Source organism: Balaenoptera ricei, chromosome 15 (genome assembly GCF_028023285.1).
Source record: "Balaenoptera ricei isolate mBalRic1 chromosome 15, mBalRic1.hap2, whole genome shotgun sequence".
Classification (NCBI taxonomy): Eukaryota; Metazoa; Chordata; class Mammalia; order Artiodactyla; family Balaenopteridae; genus Balaenoptera; species Balaenoptera ricei.
The window spans coordinates 34206667-34231277 of record NC_082653.1 but is presented as its reverse complement, the minus strand read 5'-3'; the positions used below and the strand labels follow the sequence as shown (position 1 = coordinate 34231277).

Here is a 24611-nt window from a genome sequence, read left to right as displayed (position 1 = left end):
AAATGGAGTTATACAATATACAAACTATGTGGTACTTTGTGACAGTTTCTTTCACTTAGCTTAATATTTTCAAGGTCCATTCATATTGTAGCATGTATCAGTATTTCATTTCTTTTTATTGCCAAATAATATTCCATTATATGTATATGTATTTATGCATTTGTCGGCTGATGGACATCTGGATTGTTTCTACTTTTTGGCTATTATGAAAAATACTGCTGTGAACATTCATGTACAAGTCTGGGGTGTTTTTTTTTTTTACTTTTTAAAATTATGATAAAATATACAAAACATAACATTTGCCATTTTAACCATTTTTAGGTCTACAATTCAGTGGCATTAAGTACATTCACAGTGTTGTACAACTATCACCACTATTTTCAGAACTATTTCATCATCCTGTACAGAAACGCTGTACCCATTAAACAAAGCTCCCCATTCTCCCCTTCCTCCAGCCCCTAGTAACCTCTATCCTACTTCCCGTCTGTATGAATTTGCCTAGTCTAGGTACTCCATATAAGTGGAATCAAACAATAATTGTCCTTTTGTGTCTGTCTGATTTCACTGAGCATAATGTCCTCAAGGTTCATTTATGTTGTAGCATGTATCAGAATTCCTTTCCTTTTTAAGGCTGAATAATACTCCATTGTATTCCATTGTATGTATTGGATATATATTACATTTTGTTTATTCAATCATCTATTGATATATATTTTGGTTGTTTCTAGCTTTTGGCAATTGTGAATAATGCTACTATGAACATTGGTGTAATAGTATTTGTTTGAGTCCCGGTTTTCAATTTTTTTCAGTATATACTTATGAGTGGAATTGCTGGATAATATTCTATGTTCAACTTTTTCAGGAACTGCCAAACTGTTTCCCATGGAGGCTACACCATTTTACATTCCCACCAACAATGCACAGGGGTTCCAATTTGTCCACATTCTCACCAATATTTGTCATTATCTGTCCTTTAGATTAGATTCATCCTAGTGGATGTGAAGTGGTATCTCATTGTGGTTTTGCATGTTTAGATTCTTTAATCTATCTGTAATTTATGTGTTTTGGATGTGTAAAATTGTTTTGTGATTTTCGATTTTTGTTCTCCAAATTGCTTGGCATTTTTAACACTGTTACAGTGCTGAATTCTTTCTTCCCCTGCTGATAAAATGCCATTTTATTTTATATTAAATTATATACATACATAGGTCTGTTGCTAGATATTGCTTTATTGAAATTTTGTGCATTGCTATACCAATACCACACTATTTTAGTTGCTGCCACTTTATTATATATTTTAATATCTGGGAGGACAAGTGTCTCCCCAGCATTGTTCTTTTTCAAAATGTTCTTGGAGATATTTGAACATTGTCTCTTCCAGCCCAACTTGATCAGCTTGCATGAAGTTCCACTAAAAACCCCTGCCAGATTCTGATTAGATTTACAGAGTCTACAGATCAGCCTGGGGACCCCTTCTCCTTATACTACTTACCACATAAACCATTTCACTACCTGTGTTTCCCAACAATAGAAGTGTGATAAGAAAGGGAAAATACTGGAATCTAAGATGGGTCAGTTTGGCCCCTTGAAGAAGCTCTGGAAAATATTTTGAGAAAGAAAGTTCTTAATTCAGAAGTAAAATGAGCTGGGGCAGTGGAAAGATAGAGGGGTTTCTTTCAGTTACCTGAACTAAAGTTTATTGCAGCTGATTAACAAGGATTGGCCTCAGTTATTCTAGATCTTTTGTATTGTGGAATGTAAATATGCCCCCTCATACATACACACACATATATCTATTTCTTTCTCTAGTACGATGCTGTCCGAATAAACCAACTCTATGAACAAGCCAGGTGGGCCATTCTCTTAGAAGAAATTGACTGCACAGAGGAAGAAATGTTGATCTTTGCAGCACTACAGGTATGGGAACCTCGGTACCTTTCTCTGAAAGGAGACAAAGCAAATTTGTTCTCCTTAAAGTTTCATTTTCTTCATACTGATTTTTTTTCTTTGAAAAAGAGCTGAAAATGAGGGTAGTAAATTTAAATTTAAAATATTCCTCATAACCCATCCACATGCACATATTATAAGGCATCAGTCTTGCCGTCCTCATCTCTTCTGCACTACAAGTTCAACCAGTGCTGAAAAAGAACTGAGTTGGAACATGACTAACCATAAATCTCAGAATAATTTAAATTGTATTTCATTTTCCCTACATAGCTGGGAGATCTCCTTCCAGGAGATGTTCAGTATTACAGGGGAATTGTCTTCAAAGAAGAAATGACCGATGGATTCCCTTGTGTTTATAACATTCCTAAAACCTCTGTTTTTGTTGTAGTATCACATTAGCAAACTGTCGTTGTCTACTGAAATACAGGATTTTACAAATGAGTCTGAGGTCGACGAAGTAGAAGCAGCACTTTCTAATTTGGAAGTGACCCTGGAAGGTGGAAAAGCAGACAACACTTTGGTATGAATTTTTCTGATAACTCGGAATTGTGGCTTTGCTCTGACTGATTGACAAACATAGATGAGTTTTTTTTATTATTATAAATAAGGGAATATTTTGTCTGATTTTGAAAAAGGAAAATACTCTCTTCATCTGACAAACTTAAACCTAGCAAGAACTGACTAGCTTTTCTCAGGTCGCTCTGTAAGAGACGGTAAGGTATTTTCATCACTCTCAATGACAATTCTTTCGTATTGTATTTCTTCTTAAAGATAAGCTAGCTTGTATGAGGGAAAGACTGCTGAGGGCTCCATTTCACTAGTGTGGAACATGAATTGACTCTTTAACTTAAGTCTAGAAGAATGAGGTAGCTGTGAAAGTAGAGAAACCATATGATTTGTTGACTTAGTCATACATTTCAACTGGGCAAGGTTGGACATTGTAAAAAATTCCTGAACCTTTTGACTTTAGTAAATAAAGAAAAACTCTCCAGTAAAACATAAAGAAATAACACTGTTTTATCATCTTTATTGCTCCTTATCCAAGAAATGTAGCTGAATGTCAGCTTTATAATTGCAGTGCCCCTCCTTGTTTGATTCATTCGTTGGGAGCCACCCTTTTGTTTAACTTCCTCAGTCATTTGTTTAGTCACATTGAATCAGAGAGGTAGAGTCATTGTAATTGGCTATAAATAGTAATAGATAAAAATGAGTCATACAGTTTTGTGTTTAATGTGAGTTCTATTATGGTTAAATTCCTTAAAATAGGAAATTGGTATCATGCCAAAGCAAATACTTCATACAAACTGAATTCCCAGATTCTGTAGAGATTCAGGCCCTGAATCACATTTATCAGAGGCATGGGACCCATGAAATTGGACTTCTCTTTTGTCTACATCCTCCACTAAATACTTACAATGGAAAAGTCATCCTTCTTAGAATAAATAAAAAATTCCTTTCTCACCTCCCCCAGTATTTTTATTTGATGCCAGACAATAGTCTTTTCAGTTTGAAAAAGGCACCAACCTACACCACAGAATGAACTTTGAACAAGATTCCTTCTGAGAGTTTAATCAGTGAACTAGATATAGCTAGACTTATCCACTCTGATGTAAACATTGTAAAATATTTTGTTTATACATAAAAGTAGTAGTTTTTTTAATACATTTATTTATTTTATTTATTTATTTTTGGCTGCGTTGGGTCTTCGTTGCTGCACGCGGGCTTTCTCTAGTTGCAGCTAGCAGGGGCTACTCTTCATCGTGGTATGCAGGCTTCTCATTGTGGTGGCTTCTCTTGTTGAGTAGCACGGGCTCTAGGCGCATGGGCTTCAGTAGTTGTGGCACGTGGGCTCAGTAGTTGTGGTGCACGGGCTTAGTTGCTCTGCAGCATGTGGGATCTTCCCGGACCAGAGTTCAAACCCGTGTCCCCCGCATTGGCAGGCGGATTCTTAACCACTGCACCACCAGGGAAGCCCCAAGTTAGTAGTTTCTAACTCAAAATTTTAACTTGAATGATAGTGTGTGGTAGTTTTTTAAATCTTTTTTCATTTGTGTAATATATGACACAGAAAAGTAAAAAATACAAAAACGTACAGCTTAACAAATTAGTATTAATTTATCACCCGAGTCACCACCCAAATCAAGAACTAGAACTTTACCAGTCACCCCAGAAGCCCCACATGTGCCCGATCCCAGTCCTAACCCTCCCCCACCTCACCCCCAGGGTAACAACTGGAAATGTAGCTGGTGTGACTGAGGAACTGAGTTTTTCAATTTATTTAATTTTCATTAATTCTAATGTAAATAGCTACACATGGCGGGTGGCTACAGTGTGGGACAGTGCAGGTACAGAGTATCAGCACCACCTGTCTAATGACTACTTGTCAAATGTTATCTGCTTTTCCTTAGGAGGACATTACTGATATCCCTAAACTTGCAGATAATCTCAGATTATTTAGGTAAGTCACCCTTGAAGAGGAAAGAAGTTACGCAAAATCTTGCAGGTAAAGAGTCTAGGAGTTTAAATTGAACATCCATTAGGCAGGTTCATGGTTCAAAGGTAAGAGCATGAGCTTTGGCATCAGGCAATGGATGAAGTCCTAGCTCCACTATGCACACCAGCTGGGTGACCTCGGGCATTGTCCTTATGTCCCTGAGCCTCAGTTTCCTGATCTATAAAGTGGGGATATACCTCCCCTTAGGCTTGTTGGGAGAATTAAATTAAATGATGCATATGAAGCATTGAGCATGGTGCCTGGCTCATTAAATGATGGTGTAAACACGGCTGGTGTCAGTGATACTGAACACATATGCCAGACTGGAATTCCTTCTATGGTCCACCTGCTCAGGACTCTCACACCATTTGAAAGCTCTTTCATGGTTTAAAAATTAGTTGTCTCTAGAACTTTGATCCTGGGCTTATAAAGAGTAGTCACCTTAGTTTATCTACCTTCGCCTGTTAAAGTATTTCTGATAAACTCCCCAGTCACCTCCGGTCAATCTGAAACTGTTAAAAAGGCAGAGAAGTTTTTTACCTTCTTCATGGAAAGAAAGGGCTGCCACATTTGTGATGGTGCCAAAGTGGGTTAGGATGAAAGGAGTAGGGTCCCTTTGAAGTTCGTTCTATCAGTTACTTTATGGTTTGTTGACTTTTCTTAACAAGCTGACACTTCACTGAGTCAGTTGGCTTGAAAAGAAACACAAGTCGCTTTTTTTAACATATGATGCAAAGAAAGACTTGGAAAGAATGAACAATGAATCAGCTATAAATGAGAAACAAGCATCCGAAGGTAACAATATTTGTCACTGGGTTTCTACAAGGTTTTTTTTTTTTAGTGTGATTTTAGCAGATGGTTCCAAACAATAGGGTCATTCATTTAATTTCTGTGGCATAAATAGTTGCAACCACGCATATTGTTACAGTCAGAGCTACAGAAAAAAAATAATAATTTGAATCCACAAATATATCTTAATAAATTATTAATAATTGTTCTTAAAAGAAATTCAGTTGCCGTATTCTCTATATAGAGCAAATTGAGCTCTTCACAAACCAAATGATGACAATATTCTTCCTATAGATGTTTTTGATGAAGGAAACGATATCCTGAAATTAAGCCCTGCATCCGTATCACTTTAGGGTGATTATTATGCTAAAACTCATGAAGTTGTCCTCATATTTCACCAGGGGACACACTTTATCTACCAAAGGTTTCAAGGCATTGAATGTAATATATAATATGGTTTCTGGAAGAAAAAAATAAAGGAGGAAGGGAGAGGGGATGAAACAGAAAAGGAGAAGGGAAGGGAGGAAAGATGTTGGAGAGTGGAGCTCTGCTGCTAATGGGTGTGTGACCCTTATAGACCCTTCATTTCTCTGGGCCTCCTTTCCTCAGCAGGAGAAGAGCATTGAACTAACCCTTTGATTGTTAATTTTTTTTTTTCTTTGACAGTGAAGCTCTTTTTTTCCCCCTAAACCACATCTATTGAACCACTATATAAATAGTGGACTTCACTTCCTAGCAACATGGCCTGTGATCTGATGCAAATCTCAGTCTCACTATAAATTCATTTGAATGTTGGGTAAGATAAAAAGAATTGTCAATACAAAGTTGATCTTGAAGTGAGACTGGGAAATCTCAGCTTGCAGGAAACGAAGAGGGAACTAGTTCTACAAATGAAGCTTCATCTGCACAGGGGGATTTGGCCATGAACATTGATTCTCATGGCTCAGGGCTGGGATTTTAATCCCCACACAGGATTCAAGGTGGGGTTGCCTCCTGTAAGGCTGTGAGCCAGGACTGAAGCTGCTGCCTAAAGGCAGAAACTTGCAAGAGCTGCCTTCTCTGCTTAACAGGGAGTAGAAAAACTGCCCATCAGTCGAAGGAAGAGTAAGTTCATCCTTGCATAGAGTGTTGTGTGGGGAGATGAAATGTCTCTTGAAAAATCAGAGCCAAGGTCTGTGCCACACACAGATGTAGATCTAAATTTAAATGTCTTATATGATAAGAGAATTCTGAAAAATAAAACACAAACTGGTCCAGAACCACAAAAGCTATGAAACCCTAGCAAATGAAATTGCAAAAATACTTGGAGGGAAATATTCACAATCTAGCATGCGTGGGCCTTCTACAGAAAACAGCAACACCCCCAAAACAAACAAACAAACAACCTCCCAATAAAAATTACTAACCATGTGAGTTCATGAACCACCATAAAGAAAAGTCAGTAGGCCCAATAAATAAGAGGATTAGCCATTTTAATAATTTTAGGTAATAGAACAATCTGAAGAAACCATAAAATGAGTATGTTTAGAATCATTAAGTACATTGAAAGGTAAAAATTGTAATGAAAGGCAATATTAGAAACTCTAAAAAAGAAAAATATAGTCATAGAAATTTAAAATTGAATACATGTATTAAACATCAAGTTCAAAACACAAAGAGAGGACTTAGAAAGGTAGAGGTGGAAGATATGGTATAGATAGAATGAGAAGGTTCAATTAGGAGTTTCAGAAGGAAAAAAGGGGAAGAAGCAAACATTCCAAAGAGAATGCTTATTTTCCATAATTGTCGAAGACAAACTCCTTAAATTCAGGAATCACAAATCCCAACAAAATAAATCAGTATAAACGTACATCTTGGTATGGCCAACCATTGGTAAGAGAAAGTCTTTAAAGTCAAAGAGAAAAGATAGATTTCCTATAAAGGAAAAACAGTTCTTGTTGGCTGGAAGATATCTTGAAAGGGCTAAGAGAAGATAACAATCAATCTAGAACTTTATGCCCAATCTCTCAAGATTTTACTTGCTACAAACCCTTAAATATAAATCAGGCAAGATACAATCCTAATAGTAAATTACATATTTAGTAAAAACAATGATTTATCCCCAAACTGTAAGGTGTAACCACTGTTGGAGAGACTACCTTGGAATAAATGGCTCCACAGCAGGGTTATAGGGAGAGGTTACAAATAAAACTCATTCATGGGGTCATTCATAATCAAGTTACTGTAGCAAAGAAGTTCCAGTCAGACGTACCCAATGTGCTATAGAAGACTGTCAGTGTGATTTAGTTCATAAATATGAGACTCTTAAATTTGGTAGAATCTTTACAGTATTTTTAAAGAGATGGAGGGTGACCACGATCATCTTTGGTCCTACTCTAAGGCTCACTGGTTATCACATGCAAAATTACCTGTAAGAGTTATACTTTAAAAAAAAAAAAGTTAGGGACTTCCCTGGTGGCTCAGTGGTTAAGAACCCACCTGCCGGGCTTCCCTGGTGGCGCAGTGGTTGAGAATCTGCCTGCCAATGCAGGGCACACGGGCTCGATCCCTGGTCCGGGAAGATCCCACATGCCACGGAGCAACTAAGCCCAAGAGCCATAACTACTGGGCCCGCGTGCTGCAACTACTGAAGCCCATGCGCCTAGAGCCCGTGTTCTGCAATGAGAAGTCACTGCAATGAGAAGCCCGCTACCGCAACGAAGAGAAGCCCGCTACCGCAACGAAGAGTAGCCCCTGCTCACCGCAACTAGAGAAAGCCCACGCACAGCAACGAAGACCCAATGCAGCCAAAAAAAAAAAAAAAAAGAAGTTCCAAATCTGTGACCTTTCTGTAATGATAAGTGGCCATCAGTAGTGAGCCTCCAGATACTTTCAAAATAATAAATGCACTTAATCTGTCATTTAGGAAAAGGTGATTGTAAAATGAGTGAGAAAATAATGAGTTTTTGAAAGATATTAATGCTGTGAAGAGAACCTTTTGAAACAATTATTTGGAAATGTTTCCATTGCCACAGTGTTGCCAATAATGATACTGCCTATTAAAACAATATTATCTGCTCACCTTTAAAACCTGGAAACAGAATTTTTCTGTGTTAAAGCATCCAAATTAAGAGTGATAGTGTATTTTAAACCCACTTATTAAAAATATTAAAGTGCAACATATCCTGATCAATTTGCATAAGTGAGTGATTGACATCAGGGAAGATGGAAATTAACAGCCTTGTTTCAACAAAAACCTTCACAAACAGGTAGACGGCATTAAAATATGAATAGTGTGATTTAGTAAACACGGCCAACAGTGTGCTTCCTCCACTGGGGTTTGTATAACTGAGCAATAACCTCCCTTCTTGAAACAAACCAAACTTTTCATATATATTTATTTTTAATTTAGGTTTATATAAGTTTTGTAATGTATATATTACAAATATTACAAATAAATAATCGTAAATATGTTAGGGGGTAGGTGCTCAAAATATTTTAAGGATTGGGTGTGCCACGTTTTAGTTTGGAGATCACTGGTCTGGAGTTGTGTTTCTCAAACGAGGGAACCAGGTTAGGAAAGGTTACTTAAAATGAAGATGCCTGGGCCCTAACCTGGACCTGCTGAATAGGAAGGACTCTGGGACTGGGCCCAGGCTTGTATATCTTCAACAAGTTCCCTTCCAATTCTGATGAACACCAGAATTTGAGAACCATTTTTCTAGAAAATAAAGCCCAGCTCCTTAGGTGGACATTCAGAGTCCCACCGTGGCCCTGGTCCTCTTGCTGTTCTGGTCCCCATCAGCCCCACACATGGAAATGCTGTAGCCTCAGAAACTGCCTCTTTGCCCATTTCCATGGCTCAGCCTAGCACCCAGCATGAGGCAGATGTCCAAGAAGTGTTGACCCAACTCCTACCAGCAAGGTGCCAGTCTCTGACTCGTATCTGCATTTCACACATGCAGTTGCCTGAACTCTTTTTTTGTTTTTAATTTTATTTATTTTTGGCTGTGTTGCGTTTTTGTTGCTGCATGTGAGCTTTCTCTAGTTGTGGTGAGCAGGGACTACGCTTCATTGCAGTGTGCGGGCTTCTCATTGCAGTGGCTTCTCTTGTTGCGGAACACGGGCTCTAGGCACACGGACTTCAGTAGTTGCAGCACTCAGGCTCAGTAGTTGTGGCACACAGGCTTAGTTGCTCCATGACATGTGGGATCTTCCCGGACCAGGGATCAAACCCATGTCCCCTGCATTGGCAGGCGGATTCTTAACCACTGTGCCACCAGGGAAGTCCCTGAACTTTTCTTTTTGAAATTTCTTTTCCCTGTTCCTCCCATCAAATTCTTATTGATCCTTCATTCTATGTTTAAATGTTGTGTACTCTGTTACTCACCACTCCTATGTCCTTGTTGTATGACTTACCACATTTTATTATATTTATTTACTTATACATTTCCCTCTTTTACTTACAAGCTCCATGAGTATTTGACACTGTCTCTTTTCTTTTTTTTTTTTTTTTTGTCATTCTTCAGGTAACATTTATCGATTGCTTGTTTTGTTTTTTGGTTTTCTGAAATTTATTTTTACTGAGATAACATTGATTTATAACATTATATATTTCATATGTACAACATTATATTTCTACTCCTGTATACCCTACAGTGTGCTCACCACCAAAAATTTAGTTTCTATCCATCACCATACAGTTGATCCCCTTTACCCATTTCACCATCCCTGCCCCACCCCTCCCCCTCTAATAACTACTACTCTGGTCTCTGTTATCTAGGTGTTTGTTTTGATTTGGTTTGGTGTGTTCATTTATTTTGTCTTTTGTTTTTTTATTAGTTCTTTGTATTCCACACATGAGTGAAATCATATGGTATTTGTCTTTCTCTATCTGACTTATTTCACTTAACATAATACCCTTAAAGTCTATCCATGTGGCCACAAATGGCAAGATTTCATTCTATTTTGTGGCTAATATTCCATTGTGAATATATATGTATATATTCATTTACATATACATACCACATCTTCTTTATCTGTTCATTTATCGATGGATGCTTTGGTTGTTTCCATATCTTGGCACTTATAAATAATGCCACAGTGAACATAAAGGCGTATATATCTTTTCAAATTAGTGTTCTCGTATTCTATGGATAAATACCCAGAAATGAAATTGCTGGGTTATATGGTAGTTCTATTCTTAATTTTTTGAGGAATCTCCATATTGTTTTCCACGGTGGCTACACTGGTTTGCATTCCTACCAACAGCGTATGAGGGTTCCCTTTTCTCCACAACCTCACCAATACTTGTTATTTCTTGTTTTTTTTTTTTTTTTTTTTTTAATTTAGGGAAGGCTCTTTTATTTATTTATTTATTTTTATATTTATTTTTGGCTGTGTTGGGTCTTTGTTTCTGTGCGAGGGCTTCCTCTAGTTGCGGCAAGCGGGGGCCACTCTTCATCGCGGTGCGCGGGCCTCTCACTATCGCGGCCTCTCCCGTTGCGGAGCACAGGCTCCAGAAGCGCAGGCTCAGCAATTGTGGCTCACGGGCCCAGTTGCTCCGCGGCATGTGGGATCTTCCCAGACCAGGGCTCAAACCCGTGTCCCCTGCATTAGCAGGCAGATTCTCAACCACTGCGCCACCAGGGAAGCCCTCTTGTATTTTTTATAATAGCCAATCTAACAGGCATGAGATGATTTTAACCTTGTAGTTTTGATTTGCATTTCCCTAATAATTAGTGATGTTGAACATCTTTTCATGTACCTGTTGGCCACCTGTATGTCTTTGGAAAAATGTCTATTCAGCTCCTCTGCCTGGTTTTTAATTGGGTTGTTTGTTTTTTGTTGTTGTTGAGTTGTATGAGCTCTTTATATATTTTGGATATTAACGCCTTATTGGATATACCATTTGCAAATATCTTCTCCCATTCAGTAGGTTGTGTGTTCATTTTGTCAATGGTTTACTTTGCTGTGCAGAAGCTTCTCAGTTTTATGTTATCCAATTTTTAAATGTTTGCTTTTGTTTCTCTTGCCTGAGGAGATTTATCTAGAAAGATATTGCTAAGACCAATGTCTTAGCAATGTTAGCAAACATAGGCATACTGCCTATGTTTTCTTCTAGTAGTTTATGGTTTTAGGTATGGTTAAGACTTACATTCAAGTCTTTAATCCAAGACTTACATTCAAGTCTTTAATCCATTTTGAGTTGTTTTTTGTGTATGGTGTGAGATGGTGATCTCGTTTCATTTTTTGCCTGTAGCAGTCCAGTTTTTCCAACACCATTTATTGAAGAGACTATTCTTTCTCCATTGTATGTACTTTGCACCTTTGTCATAAATTAATTGTCCATAACTGCATGGGTTTTTCTGCCAATACCATGCTGTTTTGATTACTATGGCTTTGTGATTTAGTTTAAAATCAGGGCGTGTGATACCTCCAGCTTTGTTTTTTCATTTGTTTGTTTGTTTTTTGTTTTGTTTCGTTTTGTTTTGTTTTGTTTTCCCCCTTAGGTTTGCTTTTGCTATTCAGAGTCTTTTGTGGTTCCATATAGACTTTAGAATTTTTTATTCTATTTCTGTGAAAAATGTCTTTGGGATTTTGTTAGGGATTGCATATAATCTGTAGATTGCTTTAAGTAATATGGACATTTTAACAATGTTAATTCTTCCAATTCATGATCATGGAATATCTTTCCATTTATTTGTGTCTTCTCCAATTTCTTTCAACAGTGTCATCTAGTTTTCAGTGTACAAAAAACTGTCTCATTCTTGTGTGCACCATTCCCCACCCAGCCCCCTTCTCCACTCCTCCTTCCCTGCCCTGCCTCAGCCTCTGGAACATCATTAGTTTTGGGGATATGCAAAAGCAGCTGGAGGATGAACCAACGTGGAAAAAAATAGTAGAGGGAATTTAAGATCTTTTGATACTCTTAAAGTCCAGTTAAAATAGAGAAGCAGAGTTTCATTCTTAATTCTGAATGGAAATATTTAGATGCCTAGGACTAAACTGAGACTTCACTGTCTTTTGGTTGTAGGCCGTGTCTTTAGATTTTATTTTGAAAATATTAACTTTGGAGAATCTGATTCTTAGACAAGTAACCTTTTAAATATGTTCCTTAGAATTATACTACCTACAACTCTCAACATGATAAATACTATTTTAATGTAGTGATTTTCTAAATCCTAGAAATATTAACTCCGTATAATGTTTTTCAATTTTATTGTGTGATTGTGATATAATAATCTCCTGTAATACATTGGTTTTTTAACGAACATCTTCTCCCTTATCCTGTTGTTAAGGATAGCACATTTTTAGCTAATGAAAGACTAGTACTGACATATTAAAAGACTTACCCCAAATTATATATGAGTGCAGTTAAGCCCAAGCTTCCTCTCTTCCTCTGTTCTTGAATGCAGAAATCTACCCCTCAGACATGAGATACCCTGATGCACCCCCAAGGCTGGGATTGTTCCACTGAACCACATACAATTCCTATTACCTTTTCTCTGTCCATCTGTATCCCCTTCCCTACTCCCCAGCTCGATCTCTTGTTTTCTATTTTGAATGACCCAGCTGAGGCTTGCCATTGGCACCGCCAACCTTGTCTAGCCCAGAGTACAAAGTTTTCTGGCCCCAACGGATATCATGGTTGGAGATCTTCCCCCAAAATATTTTTTTAATTGAAGTATAGTTGATTTACAATGTTGTGTCAAAATATTTTTTAATAAGAGTAGAGTCTATGTAGATTAGCTGTAGATTTTGGTGATTTCCATGGCTCACTAGGAATTTTCTCATGGTTCCTCTTAAGGGTCAAGAGGAAAGTACAGAAAAGTACTTTTATATCTGATTTTTATGTCTGATAATCTGAAGATTGTGTTGTCCATATAGACAGCTTTTTCAGATTCAAGAAGTAAACTGAAATTTTAGATGTCACCAGATTCATGGATGTTTCTCACATCATCATCATAGTAATAATAATAATAATTTGTTGAGCACTTCAGTTTGCCAGGTACCTTATAGAGATAACCTCTTTCCATCCTCACAAAAGCCCTGTGAACTGGAGGCTGATACTCTCCCATCACACAGAAGCAGTACATGTGGCCCAGACAGATGAAGTGTCTTTCCCAGGGTCACACATTTATACAGTAGCAGAGCCAGAGTGTAGCCCCAGGTGGTCTAGCTCCTGAGATTTTGTGTTAACTTCTGCATCTCATATCAAAACCCCATTTTCAGTTTTTAGAAATGAGTTAGCAATTTGAAAATTATTTTTAAAATTACAGAGGATGTTGTTTCAAAGGGTCCCTAGAGCATCTTGATCCACTTGAATTTGTGATGTGTCCTACATTTCTGGATGCTTTTTCAAATGCTTACTGTACTTTAATTTGCAGGCCCAAGAAGCTAATATTAAAAGCTTTCAAACAATATTGGTTCGTCTTTAAAGACACGTCTATAGCCTACTTTAAAAATAAGGAACTTGAACAAGGAGAACCAGTAGAAAAACTAAATCTTAGAGGTAAGAGGGTCCAATATCTTTGTATGACTTGTCACGGCCCAGCAAGCGGAAGAAAGCCAAGACTCCCACCGGTGAAGCAGGTTCACTCCCAGAGGAACCTCTTATGTCACAGGTTGTCAGTGGCCGCCTGCCTGCAGCTCCTCCTCCCTGTGAAACATGGACCTGAAATGCAAACCAGTGAATGGTTATTTATGTTATGCTGTCCCTTCTTTCCCAGTGTGTCCAAGTCTCTGAAGTGGTGGTAATTGGTGTCATAAATGTAGTACATGAGACATTGTTGGATCCTGAAAAGCACTCTGAATTCCAAAACAGTTATGTCTAATTCAGTATCACTTTTGTGCCTGATTTCTGAAAGTGGCTGTGAGTGTACTGGTAACTCCATTAACTAAAAATTAAATTAACTAATGCACTCAATTCCCTTATCATTGTGACAATCAGAGGATTCCCTCTGCTTTAATTCATTTCAAAGCTTATATTCAATAATCGATTATATGAGTTAGAATAGCCAAATCAACCAGAAAAATGAATTCAACTGATGATTATTTAAGAAATCCATAAAAGAAATATTTTTATTTATCCATGTTATGTTCATAACTTATCTAGTTATCCTTTAATTAATGTTATCAGCCTGCTCCTCAGTTTTTCAGAAGAGAACCAAATCTGAGGAGCTTATGTTCAAAGTCTTTATTTTAGATGCACATCTGATATTTGTCTAAGAGATCTCTCAGAACTCAGTTCTGTCCTTGCCTTTTATCATTCAGGCTGTGAAGTTGTACCAGATGTAAATGTATCAGGGAGAAAATTTGGAATCAAGTTACTAATCCCGGTTGCTGATGGTATGAATGAAGTATATCTGAGATGTGACCATGTAAGTAAAACCACAAAAATGGTAAGTCACTTCACCTTTATTAAGCCTCAGGACAAACCGTCTCAGGTGTTTTCTCAAATGAGAGCACTCATCAGTCAGCTATTGCTTTGTAACAAACAATCACAAAAATCACAAAGACACATACCAATAAACATTCTGCGGGTGGGCTGGGGATTGAGTGATCCAGGCTGAGGGCATCTGGGCAGATCTGCTTCAAGCCATCCACCTGGCTCGGCTGGCTCCTTATCGCAGGCTGAGCTCATGGGATTTATTCTGGGTCCCAGGCTGCCTGGGGAGGAGGCTCTTCTCATAGTGATGGCAGAAGTGCCAGAGGGGAACTGGGAATGTGTGAGACCTCCTAAATCTTAAGCTTGCAGTCAATCAGTAGGTACACTGTCATTCCCACCCATGCTCCACTGACTAAAGCACTTTGGGCCAGGCCCAAAGTCAAGAGATGGGAAATTACACTCTGGCTCTGGTGGGAGGGACTGTAAAATTACATAGCAAGAGGTGTGGTTGCTAGGAGGGTGAAGATTGAGGCCAGTGATTCAGTGAACCACACCTACTGTTGCCCTGAAGAATTAATTCGACTCTTCACCTGCATCCCCTCGGCTTCTGGGACCACTCCCCTTCTCTCCCTGAGGTAACAAATGAGCACAGACATTAAAGAACAATAGAAGCCACCACTAACTGGTTCAGCACCACCAATGGACCTGATTCTTACCATGGGATTAGAATCTTTACTAAGGATAGGCCAGAGGATAAATAATATGAGAAGTCAGTTAATGATTTTTCCTCATTTTCTTCTGTCATAGAGATAAGATGTGATATGAAAATGGAAATACGTGTCAAGGACGCTATCGGGTAGTTTGGGTTTTCACTTGTCTGTGCCCCATGGAGCTCCTTTGTGTCCTTGGTTCATCTTTTTTTTTTTTTTAATTTATTTGGTTGCATTGGGTCTTAGTTGCGGCAGGCCAGCTCCTTAGTTGCAGCTCATCAGCTCCTTAGTTACAGCACACGGGCTCCTTAGCTGTGGCTCACAGGCTCCTTAGTTGCGGCATGCAAACTCTTAGTTGCAGCATGCATGTGGGATCTAGTTCCCTGACCAGGGTTCAAACCCGGGCCCCCTGCATTGGGAGCATGGAGTTTTATCCACTGCACCACCAGGGAAGTCCCTCCTTGGTTCATCTTTAAATGCAAATTTCTCCGCACGGAATTTCTTTTTTTTTTTTTAATTTTTATTTATTTATTTATTTATATTTTTGTCTGTGTTGGGTCTTCATTTCTGTGTGAGGGCTTTCTCTAGTTGCAGCAAGCGGGGGCCACTCTTCATCATGGTGCGCAGGCCTCTCACTGTCACGACCTCTCTTGTTGTGGAGCACAGGCTCCAGATGCGCAGGCTCAGTAGTTGTGGCTCATGGGCCCAGTTGCTCCGCGGCATGTGGGATCTTCCCAGACCAGGGCTCGAACCCGTGTCCCCTGCATTGGCAGGCAGATTCTCAACCACTGCGCCAACAGGGAAGCCCCCGCATGGAATTTCTTAAAGTTGGCATTCGTATTCTCTAGCCCCATGGTATCTAGAAATTCAACACAGGACTCAAAAGCTCTCATTGGACTTTAAATTACGTGGTTAACAGCCAGTCTGAATGTGTGCCACTTCGTATCTTCCCTTGCTGGGAAGGTGACGGTTTTGTATCATAGAGATGAAAGCCCAGGTCCTGCTCTGTTCCCAGCATGGCTGCTTTGCATTTGAACTTACTTCTCAGCTCTCTGGTGTTTGCTGCAGGAGAGTCAGTATGCCCAGTGGATGGCTGCCTGCATCTTGGCATCAAAGGGCAAAACCATGGCGGACAGCTCCTACCAGCCAGAGGTCCTTAACATCCTTTCATTTCTGAGGATGAAAAACCGGAACTCAGCATCTCAGGTGGCTTCCAGTCTCGAAAACATGGATATGAACCCGGAATGTTTTGTGTCACCTAGGTGTGCAAAAAAGCACAAGTCTAAACAGGTACTACTAATCTGGTTGGGGTGATTGTTTGCAGCAAATTCTGTATTTTCTGAAATTAAATAATTAAAATGACTTAGATCATCATCATGAAAAATCAGCGGATGGGGAAATTTGACTGTGAACTGGGTATTAGATGATATTAAGAAATTAATGTGAATTTTGTTAGCAGTAACTATACTGCTAACTGAACATGGCAATATTCTCAGAATAAACCTAATTTAAAAATAATGATTTAGTCCCCACAAATTAAAATTTTAAGTTATGCTTCCATAAGAGTGGGTTGAAAGTTACACAGATAAACTGATTCAGGTAGAACCATTGTCCATGGAGACCACAGACCCCAGAAAGAAGAACTCAGGACTCTTCATCTACATAAAGCTTAGATACTTATGTGTTGGTCCATCTTCCTGTTTCTCCACAGTGATTTGCATGTATTATAGAAAGAGAGAGAGAGAGTGAATGAATGAATGAATGAATGGGAGGAATTGTCTTTGTGGAGCTGTAGTTGGGCCTTGCATTCATTCTTCTCGTTGGGGACCCGGGGCCAACGGGATGATTGCTGTAGAGAGTCAGTGCCTGTTAAGGAGAATTTGACATCTCCCACTTCTGCTTAGCTGGCAGCCCGCATCCTGGAAGCCCATCAGAACGTGGCCCAGATGCCCCTGGTCGAAGCCAAGCTGCGGTTCATTCAGGCATGGCAGTCTCTACCTGAATTCGGCCTCACCTACTACCTTGTCAGGTGATTACAATGCTCACTTGCCTCTCTCACTTTCTGTTCAATTTTAAGTGGTTTCATGGAGCCCAGTTTATTCTCATTTGGTCTAGAATGTAGAACTCTTTCTTTTTTTTTTTTTTTTTTTTAATTTTAGAATACTGTCCTGTCACAAATGGCCCAAACACTTCTGGCTGCTCATGACAATCTTCCATACCTCTGTTCACAGTGCCTACCAGATCTCTCTGCTTCTCCGGGGTCCCCTAAGTTTTCAACTTAGCAGCAAGAGTGATCCTTTTAAGATCTCAGTCAAACCGTGTCAGGCCTCTGCTCACCACCATCTGAAGGCATTGTGTCACACTCAGAGTAAGAGCCAAATCCTTACAGTGGCCCTACAAGACCTTAGTGCTGGAATTTCACATCCTCTCCCCTCCTTCACTGTGCCCAGCCACACTGGCCTCCTAGCAGGGCCTTGAGCCTGAGGAAAAAAAAGAAACTCTGGCCTTCGCACCGGCTGTGCCCTCTGCCTAAGATACTTTTTCCCCAGATATCCACATGGCTCACTCCCTCACAGACATTAGTTCTTTGATCAAATCTCCCTTCTCACTGAGATCTTCTCTCTCGATTTAAAATTGTAACTACATCATTGCCAGTATTCCCTGTCCCACTTCTGTGCCTGATCCTCCTTTATGACCTTATCTGGCATGTATATTTCACTTATTCATGACCCTCTCCCCCAGCTAGAACACAAGCTGCATGAGGTCAGGAATATTCTGTCTGTTTAGGTCACTGCTGTATTCCCAGTGCCTAGAAGGGTACCTAGCATACACAGTTGGTGCTAATTTGAATTAACTGACTTGACTGCCTCTTATTTTGCTTTCCTCTGGTGTCAATTTCACTTACATGATGTCTGCAGGACAGCCTACTCTCCAGCCTTCATATTCTATCCTAATAAAAATGCCCTTCTATAGAAAGTTAATCCCTCATTGTCTGTTCCTCAGAAATGATTTGAAATGTTGGTATTATCTTTAAGAAGTTGTATGTGAATGAACATCATGTTAAGGAAGCAGTTACATATTTTAATTATTTTTTTTCAGATTTAAAGGAAGCAAGAAAGATGACATTCTGGGAGTTTCATATAACAGGTTGATTAGAATCGATGCAACCACTGGGATTCCAATTACAACATGGAGATTTACAAATATGAAACAGTGGAATGTAAACTGGGAAATCCGGCAGGTAAAGTGAAAGTTTTTGGTACATTCAGCATTGAGCCTATAAATGTGTGTTCCCTCAGAACTGCAGCTTATTTTGATTTTAAGAAGGTTAACACCTTATACTTAGAACTCAGAAACCACAAGCATGTGGTAATTGTCTGCTAAAATAATCACATGCAGTTCTGGGCAGTTTCCTAGCAAGCACAGACCAAATGCTTTTGAATTAACACAAGTTGGCTTAGTCTCCATACAGACAGACTCAAATTGCTGAGCAGTTTGATTAATTTCCTTCAACTCATTGTATGATTATGTAAGATTTAGACTGATAATTACTTAGCTGAAACTACCTGAGATGTAAATATCATACAAAATAAATCCAAACAGGTGTCATCTGACTAGCTGCCAAGAGGTGTAACTGGTTGAGAACTCAGAGGTTCAACTGCCCACCTGGAGAGCATTCCAGTCCCAAAGGGGAAAAGTATCAGAGAAGCCAGCGAGGTACACAGGGGAGGAAACTGTGTACCTCCAATGGAGGAAACTTAGCCGCTGAGTTCAGGAGCCCTCAGCCCCCATCATCTCCATCCTAGGAACCAGGTCAGGCCATGCCTGCATCACAGGACGTGCTAGACCAAGTCAGACACACCTGAGTGTCCTGATGATTTAAGACATTCTGCTGTTGCTGATATAGGATTTTTACCTCATTTCTTTGGCATTCCCATTTTTCCAGTATAAAGCTGTCAGTGTAGAGCGAGGATAAGAGACTCACATTTTTCTTTTTTTAAGAACCATGGATTCCTCTCAGCAGGGCTGTTGGCCATCTGGACTCATTTGCAGAACAATGTTCTGAGATCAGATGGCCTCTAAGGCAGTGACTCGAAAACCTTGTTGTACCCTCAAGGCCATGTAAATCCGACTCTGGGAAATGCAAATCAAAACTACAATGAGGTGCCACCTCACACCAGTCAGAATGGCCATCATTAAAAACTCTATATATAGCAAATGCTGGAGAGGATGTGGAGAAAAGGGAACCCTCCTATACTGTTAGTGGGAATGTAACTTGGTACAGCCACTATGGAAAACAGTGTGGAGGTTCCTCAGAAAACTAGAAATAGAATTACCATATGATCCAGCAATTCCACTCCTGGGCATATATCCTGATGAAACTCTTAATTCAATCCGATGTATGCACCCCTATGTTCATAGCAGCACTATTCACAATAGCCAAGACATGGAAACAACCTAAATGTCCATCAGCAGATGAATGGACAAAGAAGATGTGGTACATAGGTACAATGGAATACTACTCAGCTATAAAAAAAAGAACAAAATAATGCCTTTTGCAGCAACATGGATGCAGCCTGAGATTATCATACTAAGTGAAGTAAGTCAGAAAGAGAAAAACAAATACCATATGATATCACTTATATGCAGAATCTAAAATATGACACAAATGAACCTATCTACAAAACAGAAACAGACTCACGAACATAGAGAACAGACTGGTGGTTGCCAAGGGGGAGAGGATTGGGGGAGGGATGGAGTGGGAGGTTGGGGTTAGCAGATGTAAGCTTTTATATATAGAATGGATAAACAACAAGGTCCTACTGTATAGGATATAGAGAACTACATTCAATATCTTATGGTAAACCATAATGGAAAAGAATGTTTAAAAAAGAATGTATATATGTATAACTGAATCACTTTGCTGTACAGCAGAAGTTAACACAACATTGTAAATCAACTACAATTTAAAAAAAAAAAAGAAATGATCCAACTGTGCACCTTAAATAGATCTGTTTATTATACATCGGTTATACCTCAATAACGCTGTTTGGAAAAGAAAAGAATCTGACTCTGGGAATTACTGAGATCAGTGATTCTTTTTTTGTTTGTTTGTTTTTAAAATAACATTTATTTTTTAAAAGTTAACATGTGCATGATAGGAAACCGAAAAACACAAGAAGCAAAAAACAAAGTCATCCATAATCATAAGCAGTTTACCATTTGATGTCTCCTTCTAGGTTTCGTTTGTGTATCTATACAACTAAGTATCCATTTTCATATAAGTAAGATCATACAGTTACGTACTGTGCTTTTTCAGACATCAGGAATATTTACCATTTCAAAGTCACAAAGCTATTTGAGTATTTTGATAACCAAGAATACACTACACCAACTCAATCTACAAGGAAAAAAATGTAATCCTGCCTTTCTTGGCAACAAAAATTTCATAAAAGACAAAAATGGCAACAGGCATCTATATAAAGATATTGGCAGAGTTATGATTAAAATACTACATTCCCTTAATGTTCCATCAAAAATGAGACAGAAAGCAAAATATAAATACGAACACATCCACATACATGCCTCCCTTTATACTTCCTTCTGCCCCTCTGCTGCTAACCTAATGAGCTAGTCCTGACGTACATTTCTCAGAGACGGTTTAACAATTCCATATCCAAGATGCTGCTTTTATTGATCAGTTTTAACAAAGATATTCACCCATTGGTTAATTCACTAGCTCTACTTTTTATCATATATTGTCACCTCAGGACATCTGAAAAGCTTAGATGTTGCAAAATAATGAGCCTTGAAAAAGATTTTTGCTGGTGTATACTATTGAACATTTCAACTTATCCATTGCTCTATGTTACATGCCTTTGGTTTAACTTTACTGTATATATTATGTATATACTGGACAAATGGGTCCTAATTTTATAATATCTAGTCTCTAGATATTAAAGGGGTTGCCAGTGTATGACAAAAGTAGAGTTAGTAAACTAACACATTTTGTACACTTTGTGTTAAAATTCATTGAAAGGCCGTCTTCTGAAAAGGATCTTTGGAAATGAAATTGTAAATCACATCTAAGTGACACATGTGCCTGTACTCACCCACTGTTGGATGATGGAAAGAAGGAATTGGGAGAAATGAAGGGTTCTAGACTAGAATGTTCTGTGTAGATCAGTGATTCTTAAAGGTCCCCAGCTGATTCCAGTGGGCAGGCAAGGTGGAGAACGGGTGAAGCTTCGGTTTCTTCTAGTGTTAGAGTTTATGACTTCCAGCTGGGAAGGAGTGAGGGCCGTGGCTGTAGGAAAATTCACGTGGGCCTTTTCCTCTCCACTAAAAAATCTGCAAAGCACTCTGCCCCTCCACACAGGGAGTGCTTAGACAGTTCTTTCATCTAAACAAGAGCCAGACAGGAAATATCTTTTGTGTTGAGCGTAAGAATGTTTTGCCAGGTGTGCAGCAAAGCTGACACCACAAGAGGGCGCCCAGAGAGCAGAGACGTTTTCTGTAAGCATTGATGCAAGCGGTGGGTTTTGCAGGGTTTGGGGAAACCCATCTGTCAGCACCTCAGCAGTCCTCAGCTCTGGGACCATCTCCAACCAAGCGGCTTCTTTCTCATTCATCCTTGTCAGAGCTTAAGCATACCTGTGCCTTCCTCTTCCAGGTGGCGATCGAATTTGATCAGAATGTCTCCATCGCATTCACCTGCCTGAGTGCGGATTGCAAAGTCGTGCATGAGTACATCGGGGGCTACATTTTCCTGTCCACCCGCTCCAAGGACCAGAATGAAACACTCGACGAGGACCTGTTCCACAAGTTGACCGGCGGCCAGGAGTGAGCAAAGCAGGCCTGCTGGGCCTACACAGAGGGCGGGCCTACCCGGACGTTGGGTCAACAGCCTGCACCATGTGTACATTCCAGGCTGACAGCATATATTCACCACCGGACACCCAGACCCTCGCCTCATTTCCAGCACCCTGCCTAGCACATCCCTCTCCTCACTCTGCCCTCTGCTACCCCCTGCGGAAGGGGCCTCAGTTCACCTCTTCTGTAACGCGGGGCGGGAGAGAGGACACTACTCGGCATTGCTCTAAGGCTCCGCGTGTAGCTATGCCCTGCAGAACCTGCAAGTGCATGGCTAGAAGCTGTCCGTGTGCTTATCTGCTTTGTTGCTAAGTCAAAGGAAAGACAGGTTAAATGCACATGTAGCAAGGACAGATCTCATTCCCCAAACTCAGGTATGAAAAGAAATATGTCTTTCCTTAACAGAAGTGCCTTTAACTACCATCTTGTGAAAATGGCAGAGGGAGCCTCCGCATACACTTTTGTCCTGTAGGTCAAAGTCTGGGGGTGAAGGTCTGGGGAAAGGTGGGGTTACCTGGTACCAGTTGGTGACAAGGGGTCAGAGTAGTGGCCCTCAGTGTCATCAGTCCCGAGTGACATCTGCCAAGGTGACCATTGACCCATCTGGTCTTGGACATTGGTTACTGCCCCACCTGCAAGTCCCATTCCATTCCTGGGGATCCTTCAGCCAGGATTAAAGGGGATCCCTTAAGTCCTTCTAAAGACACAGTGACACAGGGGTTCAGGGAAACCCATTCCTCAAACCCACTCCATGTCTCAACAGCTTCTATTCTGGGTTGGGGCTCAGGAAGATGGGCTCCATTCTCTCTTCATGAAAACCACCTCCCAGCATCAAGGCTTCCAGTGAGGTCTCCATCCCAACCAGTCCGGGAGAGAAGAACAGGACACAGGGCAGCCCCGTCCCCAAAGACCACCAACTTAAGGGCTCTCAGCTTCCCCAGGGGCTTCTGTCTACTTACGGCCTTTGGCTGGTCTGTGGGGTAAGGAAGCCTTGCTCTTATCACTACCCAGTGTTCTGGATTTGTGTCTGTTTATATGACTCACGGCCTTTCCCCTAAAGGCCTTTGGCTTTGTAAATCAAAAGCCGATAAAGGACTTTTTTTTTTCTCTACTTTTTGCTCTGTTGTCTCTGCCTTGAGACGTGAATGTGGGCCAATTAACAGCTGCCTCAATTGTCATTTTCTGTTTTGGTTCATCAGTGTTGGGAGGAGTGAGTTTTAAGAAGGTAAAAAGCAGTACTGGGGTTAGAGGGAAATATCAGATGTATTTTATTATGTTTTTATAAATATTCTCCTGTCACACAAAGGATGTGGGTTGCAAGGGTAAGGCTGAGACTCTGTTTCCATTTTGAAGTTCTTTTAGGATGCAAACCTCAGGGGGCCTGGCTGGACTTCAGATGCTCAAAAACATTGGCTGTTGCTTTATTTTCTAACAAAACTGTTTGAGAAGAGAGATCTCTGCAATTCTGGGGGCCACCTCGAGACAGCCTTGGCTGGGGACCCTTGGGCCCTGAGCCAGAAGCTGTCACTGGAAATTCCTCTTTCAGCCTCTCCTTAGAGGTGAATGTTAGTGAAGAATCTTCAGGCAACACCTGAGCTTCTGAGGCCTAGCTTAAAGCATGGATGTGGCTCGGGCACTTGGAAAATCTGGTCCATGTCAAAAAGAACTGAGTTTGAAACGTTTTGTGCAGAAACCAGTGCCAAGTGAACTGCGTTGAACTTGGTAGTCATTTCTCCATAGTCCTGGGCTCCATTAATTTAGAACCTAGCTGGGCCTGACATTAAAATAATGCTCCTTGATGTCACAGTTTACCTGTCTGCTGTCAAATGCAACTCTGCCTAATTTACCAAAGCTAAACCTTTGGTTCAACCTTCTTCCTTAGCTTTTCCTGGTTGTCTGACATATCCATGAAAACACTCAAAAGAGTTGACCAGTTTTAACCAGACTTTCAGGGGAGCATTTCTTCCACAACTCCACAGCCACATCCCAGAGGAATAAACAAGCATGGCAGGAAAACCTTAAACACTGCTTTTCCAAAGAGCAACTTAAGGACTTTTTTTTACATTGGGTGCAAAGGTCACCTGACTTCCTATGATGAAATTTGAAATTAATGTGTGCCTTTCAACCCTGTTTGATTTCTTATCTACAGTATGTGGGGAAGTCTGCATTTTTGTGTGTGTTATTTTATATGACTTTGTAAATTAAAAGGTTTATATGGATTTGAATATGGTCTAGTTGCGTCCTCTCCAGTCTGTTGCCTCTAAAAAGGTGAACTTTCCTCCATTATGAAAAGGAGTGCAACTTTCAGGTTTAACATTTGCTTTTCCTCACAGTTCCAATATCTGAGCTATTCTCTGCAGTGAGATTGACTTAGAAACCTCACTTAACCATTGGTTTCAACTCTTTTCTCATTGACTGTCACTAGATT

The 24611-nt window shown here is 39.9% G+C and overlaps 1 protein-coding gene across 3 annotated transcripts in view; it reads left to right on the top strand.

The window, feature by feature from the left end:
• Positions 1-24356, top strand: part of FERMT1 (FERM domain containing kindlin 1) — a 48307-nt gene extending 23951 nt beyond the window's left edge. For all 3 annotated transcript variants that reach the window (XM_059897431.1, XM_059897433.1, XM_059897430.1), the window contains 9 exons: positions 1810-1917; positions 2336-2467; positions 4356-4405; positions 13600-13724; positions 14486-14592; positions 16379-16600; positions 17215-17339; positions 18410-18551; positions 21984-24356. In XM_059897431.1, the coding sequence (XP_059753414.1) occupies positions 1810-1917; positions 2336-2467; positions 4356-4405; positions 13600-13724; positions 14486-14592; positions 16379-16600; positions 17215-17339; positions 18410-18551; positions 21984-22157 (1185 nt within the window). In that variant the 3' untranslated portion in view covers positions 22158-24356. The remainder of the gene's footprint in view (positions 1-1809; positions 1918-2335; positions 2468-4355; positions 4406-13599; positions 13725-14485; positions 14593-16378; positions 16601-17214; positions 17340-18409; positions 18552-21983) is intronic.
• Positions 24357-24611: the final 255 nt, after the last annotated feature.